The sequence below is a fragment of the Tupaia chinensis genome, unplaced genomic scaffold (genome assembly GCF_000334495.1).
Source record: "Tupaia chinensis unplaced genomic scaffold, TupChi_1.0 Scaffold000216_1, whole genome shotgun sequence".
Taxonomy (NCBI): domain Eukaryota; kingdom Metazoa; phylum Chordata; class Mammalia; order Scandentia; family Tupaiidae; genus Tupaia; species Tupaia belangeri.
The window spans coordinates 543,353-549,581 of record NW_006159691.1 but is presented as its reverse complement, the minus strand read 5'-3'; the positions used below and the strand labels follow the sequence as shown (position 1 = coordinate 549,581).

Genomic DNA, 6,229 nt, shown 5'->3' with positions numbered 1-6,229 from the left:
TTCTCGGCACGCCAGATGGGGGGGGGGGGTGGAGGCTGCCAGATGCATGCTGGGCCACCCCGCCGCCCCATACACAGGCACCACCCCTAGGATGTGCTATTAGTCCGCACGGGCCCTGATATGGCCACCCCGGGCTGGCCCGTTCGAGGTCCTGTGCTATCTTAGGAGAACAGCTGCTATTCGCTGAGCACCTGTTCCGTGCTGGGACTTCACATCCCCCTCCCCGCGGGGACCTGCACAAATACACTGACCCTCCACAGCCCTCCACCTGAGCCCTGCCCTGGCATCGACTCAGCTTGCTTCTGCTAGCAACACACGTGCGTCTCCACTGTCAGTCAGGGTGTTCCGGACCAGGCCAGAGTTTCTTTGGGCTAGTGTCACCCCCGCCCCCAGCTCCTGTCCTGCGCCCCAGGGCTTACCCACTGTTACCTGTTTGGCTGGGCCCTTCCAGACCCCCTCTGTGGTTCACATTTTGGATACATGCCCAAGAAAAACCCGCTCCTCTTTCTCTCCTCTCCAGAAGGACAGGCCGAGGCGAGCTCCGCAGACAAGGCGGCTGGTGGCCAGCCCGAGAGCAGCGACGGCACCACCTCGACCTGAGGCTGGAAGGAGAGACCTGCTATCCCCTCCCAGGAAGGAGACCCCCTGGCACTGGTCCTGCAGCCTCTTCTCTGAGCCCCATGTCCCAGGCAAGCCAGGCCAGACTGACAGGGCCCCCAGGCCTCTGTGGCCCCGCCCCGGGAAAGCCCTCAGCCCACACCCACTGGCTCTGTGTTCCCGCCACCAGCCACCACCTCACCGTGCCCAGCACGCTGAAGACACCGTAACCACAGGCTGTCACGTATTCAGCTGGCGCCGGGACTCCGAGGCCAGGCCCTGCCCCCGGGGTGAGCACCCACACAGGGACGCTCCTGTCACGGGCAGCGTGCAGGGATCATGTCCCAACACTGACCCCTCCTCTCCAACCTCAGCCCTCTGGGTCAAGACCTTATCCCTTTTCTAAAACACTGTTTAAATTTGTAAAAAGTTGTAAACCTTTCTCAGCAGGGGGAGGGAGCTGACGATCACTTCCCATTTCTTTGGAAAGCTACTTAAGCTAAACTGCAGCCATGGCGCCCTCGTGGGGCTTCACAGATCCATTTCTAGGCAAGGGATTTGGGCTCCAAACCACCTGACCAACTCTGCCCTTTCTACCGAGATGCCTCCTAGGACCCAGGAAATAAATGCTGACGATTTGTGTGACTGGTTTACGATTATTTTCCCAGTGAGCAGCAGCAGCAGGGACTGGGCCTTGTTTCCTCCAAGTGCACCATTGGCTGGGGCTGGTCATCCCTGCCCCAGGCCTCCGTGGAATGAGACACCGAGAGCGGCGAGTGTCCACAGAGGCAGCGCCACTCCTCGGCCCACTGACGGCTCCTCCGTCCCTCCCTCTCTTACCTTGGCTGCGGCTTCAGGAACCGAAAGGAAGGTTTTCCTCTTAAAACCAGGAGGAGGAGACTAGGTGTCCAGGGAGCATTTAAAGTCCTTTAACAGAAGCCCTTTCCTTCCGGGGGGAGGTCAGGCTGTGGGGCCTCTCAGCCCGGAGCTGTCAGGGGCCCCGATGCTAAACAGGCTGCCTGAGTTGGGGCCTCAGGGGCTCCTTCCTTTCCCACCCAAGTTGCCCACCAAGACTACAGCACCACACACCAGCTGCACGACACACCAGCCATGGGCTGCTTTATTGAGCACCAGGTTCTCAGCAGGAGTGGCGGTCCGGGGAGAGGTGGCCTGCCGGGTGTGTGTACAGGGACAGGCACCCGGGCTTCAAGAGCATCAGAGGCTGTTGAAATCACAGTCTTCCTGAAGGGATAAAGGTCAGAGTGTTGCGTGACTCCACAGCGGCGAAAACTCGATCCTCAGGGCAAGCACTCGCAGCTCTGGCGGCGTCTCAGGGGTGCTGCCCTGCTTGTTAGAGAAGAGGAAGGTCAGGAACTGGCTGGCAGTACCCAGGACACTGTAAAGTCACAGAACACCAGGCCTGCGAGAACTCCCTTCCATGGGTGGCATGGCTGTGCCCAGAGAAAGGGACCGCCCTGCCAAGGCCACACGGGGGAAGAAGAGCCAGGGGCCCCACTCCGTGCCATTAGCTTTGGACAGCCATGGAGAAGATGCCCCAGGCTGCCCAGACCTTTGGGACTGGGCTTAAGTCCCCCCACTGGGCCAGCCTCTTAGGGCAGCAGCTGTACAGAGGCAAACCCATCTGGTAGGCTGCTCGCAGCCAGGGCCCAGGGGCCATCACATGTTCTTGGTGCCTCTGAGAGAGGAAGGGCATCTTGCTAGACGTCCCACGGAGAGCCAGGCTGGAGCCGGGGCCAGGGGACAGCCCAGAAGCCCACACAGGCACCTACCTGCAGAGGCGGAACACGGCATCCCATAGGCTTTGTGGAGCAGGTTGAGAAGCTCCTGCTTCTCATCTTCAGGGAGAAAACTGGACTTGGCTGCGTTGATGTTCTGGAGGAGCCAGGATGAGGAACAACATGGGACCAGAGAGCAAGTACGGGAGCCCTTGGCAATCTAGTGACAGTCCAGCCTCTTCCCGGAGCATGGGCAGGGGAGCTCTCAGGTAGGGACTTATCCCAGGTCCCCCGCAGCAAGCACTGAGCAGACCCAGAGGCCTGGTTAAGGCAGCAGGATCCCATGTGGCTAACTGCACAGCTGGAGTCCCAACCTGGCGGCTTGAAAATCATGCCAAGTTGGGACCAGCAGTTAGTGTAATGGCTATGTTGTTGGACTCCATGTAGTCGACCACGGTTTGAGTCCTGGACCTGGTGGCTTAAACTCATGCCGGGCGCATGTGCTTGCATGCCCAAGATCTCAAGAGGAGAATGGAGGAGAAGGGATTGTGGCGTGACCATCCTCCCTGGAGGGTGATTTCTCGCTTTCTGTCTCTCTGTCTCTCTCTCTTTCTGGCGAGTGCATGCGCCCTTTAGCAAAAACCTCTCAAAAAAAAAAAAAGGAAAGAAAGAAAATCATGCCGAGTGTGTGCACACGTGCAACCCATGTCCCGAGAGAATGGAGAAGGGCCTGCGGCATGGCCACCCCCACAGGGTGCCTTCTCACATCCTCTCCGCCCCCATCTTCGGTGAGCGCACGTGCCCTACAGCAGTCTACAAAATAATAGAGTCTGCTTCTGCATCAGCCATCAGCACAAAGCCGTCTTTTCTGGAAAGTGTCTAGACTTGGCCTGTCTCAGACTTGTAGGCAGGCTCGCTCCTCATCTCCAGAGGCTCCAGGGCCTGGACAAGACCAACAGGCCTCACATACTCCCAGGGCCGGGAGTCAAGGCCAGCATGGCACACACCCACTCACCAGTCTCTTAAACTCCTCTTCGGTGAAGCCCATGTCCCGTTTGGTCATCTGGTAATCGGTGTCCAGCGTGGACTTGAAGATGAGCGGGTCGTCTGTGTTCAGCGAGTAGTTAGCCTTGTCATTTTTGAACCTGAAAGGAAGGCGGGGTGCAGGAAGAGCCCCTTTGATGCACAGTCCGTGCACATAGGCTTTCACCTCCTTTGACCCCCGTGGCAAACTTATCCTTGGTACAAGGAGGAAGCAAATTTAGAGGACTCAGACGACTTGTCCAAAACCATGTGACTCGTATCCTGCCAGTCCTGAGCCTGGTAAAGGCAGGAATGAGAGCCAGGGGGAAGGGGTTGGGAGACTGAGAAAGCCACATCCCTTCTAGCACCCACTCGCTCTGGCCTTCCCCTCCTAGCCAGCATCTGGGGAGAGGGGACGGCACCCTGCCCCACCCCACTGGGCTCTGGGCCTGCCAACGTCCCATGGAAACACTCTTGCCACCCCATCCCAACCACCATCTGCTTGAATCTAGTGGGTCCATCCTAGCTTGTACCTTCCTTGACTGGTTTAGCAGAAGCTGACACCCTGGCTTTCTGAACCCCCTTCCCTAGGTTTCTCTGACACTGGGCTTTGGGCTCTCCTCCTACTTCTCTGCCTGTCCCTAACTGTCACTGAAAATCACGCCGGGCACGTGAGTGTGTGCCCGATATCCTAAGAGGAGAATGAAGGAGAAGGGATTACAGCATGGCCAATCCCCCCTGGAAAGTGAGTTCTCCTTTTCCCTTTCTCTTTTTCTGTCCCTCTGGCGAGCACATACACCCTATGGCAAATCTTTAAAGAAAAAATAGTCTTTGTCCTGGATTCTATCCAAAGCCCTGCTCCACCATCTCCTAGGGCCACTGCTTTTCCTTCAGTCGCCATCTCTGCAGGTGACTCAGATCTCTCCAGCCCATGGGCTGTCTACCCTCATGCCTCCTGGAGCCGCCACCCTGTGGCCCACAGGTGCTGCCCCTCCGTGTCCCTGAGGCAAGCCTGAGGCCCCTTGTTGGAACGGGAGAGCCCGGGGCCACTCTCCTGCTCGTCAGCCTGACAGGCAGGCCAGTGCTGGCCTGACCATGTCACCCAAGGTCTTGCTGTCTGAAGGTAGCTTTGACCTCCCAAGGCCCGATGCCACTCCCACAGCTTGGTCACATAACGGAAGTGCTCAGTCCTGCTTAGAGTGTGGGGATGGAGCAGGTTAGGGTGGAACAGACCCTCCTGGGAAAAGTTTCAAGTTGGTGCTCAGAGGAATGCCTGAGGGGTACCCAGAGGCCCAAGGGCCAGGTGCCAGCGGCAGGACGTGCGGGGAGGAGGGCCTTGTCTCCCTAATGCTCAGGACGCGGAGCCGGGGAAATGGGCGTGGGTGTCTTTGTTGGGGAGCTGGCCACGCTGCTATGGCTGAATCACTATGCTTAGCAGCTGGGTGGCCACGGTCAGCTTATAGCACGCCTGGCCTTCGGATGCCCCACATGTAAGAGGAGGACAACGCCTACAGCCCGAGGAGGTAAGGGGTGGTGTGTGAGAGACCTGGTGTGGCTGGTGCCCTGTCTCTGCATTGCCTCATCCCTACCTTTCCTGAGCAAAACCGAGTGGGCCCCAAGGACCAGGCCTCACCGAATGACTGCATGCTCCGTTTCTGGCTTCCAGGCGCCTGTGAGGTAGCTGGACCAGGGGCACACCTGGAAGGACAGACGTGGGTGGTACAGATGCCCTGGGCCCTACTGGCCTCCTCCTCATTCCCTGGTACCAGGGCCACCTGTGTGGCACCCTTCCTGCCACAAGGCACAGGCAACCTTGGCACTGAATCCCAGGGCTGTCAGCCCCGTCTTTGTCCACCTAGCGGCTTAGTGCCCACGCCTCTCCCGCGTGGCTCACCTGCTCCTGCAGCTCTGACCCACCTGGCTTTCTACCTCTCTGTCCCGGAGGGGTGGCACAACCAGGGCGATTCCTCCCCACTCCCTGGCCCTGTCACCTCGAAGTGCATGTCCGCCTGCCGCAGCCTCTGGTAAAGGGCCTCATCTTCCAGGGTGTGGTAGCCATGCCCCACCCTCTCCGTCCTGAGTTTGTCCACGGCCTGCAGGGAGGCAGAGTGTAGCCGAGCACGCTGGGGCTGGGGGTCAGGGCAAGGGGCCCCTCGTCAGCAGTCCTCACCTCTCGCACCACCTCTGCGGAGCCCACCTCCCCGGCATGCACAGTGCGGTGGACGCCGCTCCTCACGGCCTCCTGGAAGGGAAGGGCAGGTCACAGGTGGGTAGGCCTACCTTCGCCGTAGGCCTACCTTCGCCGCTTAGGCTCTGAGGTTTGGCAGACACGAACCGTGGTCAGGCTGGGTGCTCCGATATGTGTGGAGCCTGCCTGCCCCCACCTAGTCATCCAAGTGGTAGCTGTCACTATGTCACCGTGTCGGGCCCCTGTAAGATGGCTTGTGACCCTAACTATGGCAACGCCCATCTTGGGGGAGGGGGAGCATTGCCCAGGAAAGAGCTAACGTGACCGGGGCACACAGGCAGGTGGGACGAAGCTCGGACCCAAGCAAGGGACACTGCCATTCGCTACGCCCCTTCCATAGGAAGTGCACTCGGCCGGAGGGGACCCAAGAGAGGCCTGCCCCAGCTCAGTTGTCCACTAGAGGAAACAGGCCCAGAGAAGGGGCAGTCTTGCCCAAGGTCACACACCGAGTCATGGCTCAAACGAGCCCCTGCTCCCCATCTGTGTGACTTCTTCCTACTGCAGTGGGCACAGGCTCAGCTGTGGCCGGCCTCACCCCTCCTTCTCATGGGACCCACCTCGTAGGCCCTCACGTGTCCCGGGAAGAGGCTGCTTCCCTCGATGGTCTCGTCTCCCCCCAGGGCGA

The 6,229-nt window shown here is 59.5% G+C and overlaps 2 protein-coding genes across 9 annotated transcripts in view; one reads left to right on the top strand and one right to left on the bottom strand.

Moving 5' to 3' along the window:
• PKIG (cAMP-dependent protein kinase inhibitor gamma) overlaps positions 1-1,242 on the top strand; it is an 86,813-nt gene extending 85,571 nt beyond the window's left edge. For all 8 annotated transcript variants that reach the window (XM_006147558.1, XM_006147563.1, XM_006147560.3 and 5 more), the window contains one exon: positions 521-1,242. In XM_006147558.1, the coding sequence (XP_006147620.1) occupies positions 521-600 (80 nt within the window). In that variant the 3' untranslated portion in view covers positions 601-1,242. The remainder of the gene's footprint in view (positions 1-520) is intronic.
• A 454-nt stretch (positions 1,243-1,696) lies between these two features.
• Positions 1,697-6,229, bottom strand: part of ADA (adenosine deaminase) — a 27,637-nt gene continuing 23,104 nt past the window's right edge. Inside the window, exons 7-13 of the mRNA XM_027771463.1 lie at positions 6,162-6,229; positions 5,527-5,598; positions 5,348-5,449; positions 4,990-5,054; positions 3,349-3,478; positions 2,388-2,490; positions 1,697-1,944 (exon numbers count right to left, since the gene is read on the bottom strand). Coding sequence (XP_027627264.1) covers positions 1,928-1,944; positions 2,388-2,490; positions 3,349-3,478; positions 4,990-5,054; positions 5,348-5,449; positions 5,527-5,598; positions 6,162-6,229 — 557 coding nt within the window. The 3' untranslated portion in view covers positions 1,697-1,927. The remainder of the gene's footprint in view (positions 1,945-2,387; positions 2,491-3,348; positions 3,479-4,989; positions 5,055-5,347; positions 5,450-5,526; positions 5,599-6,161) is intronic.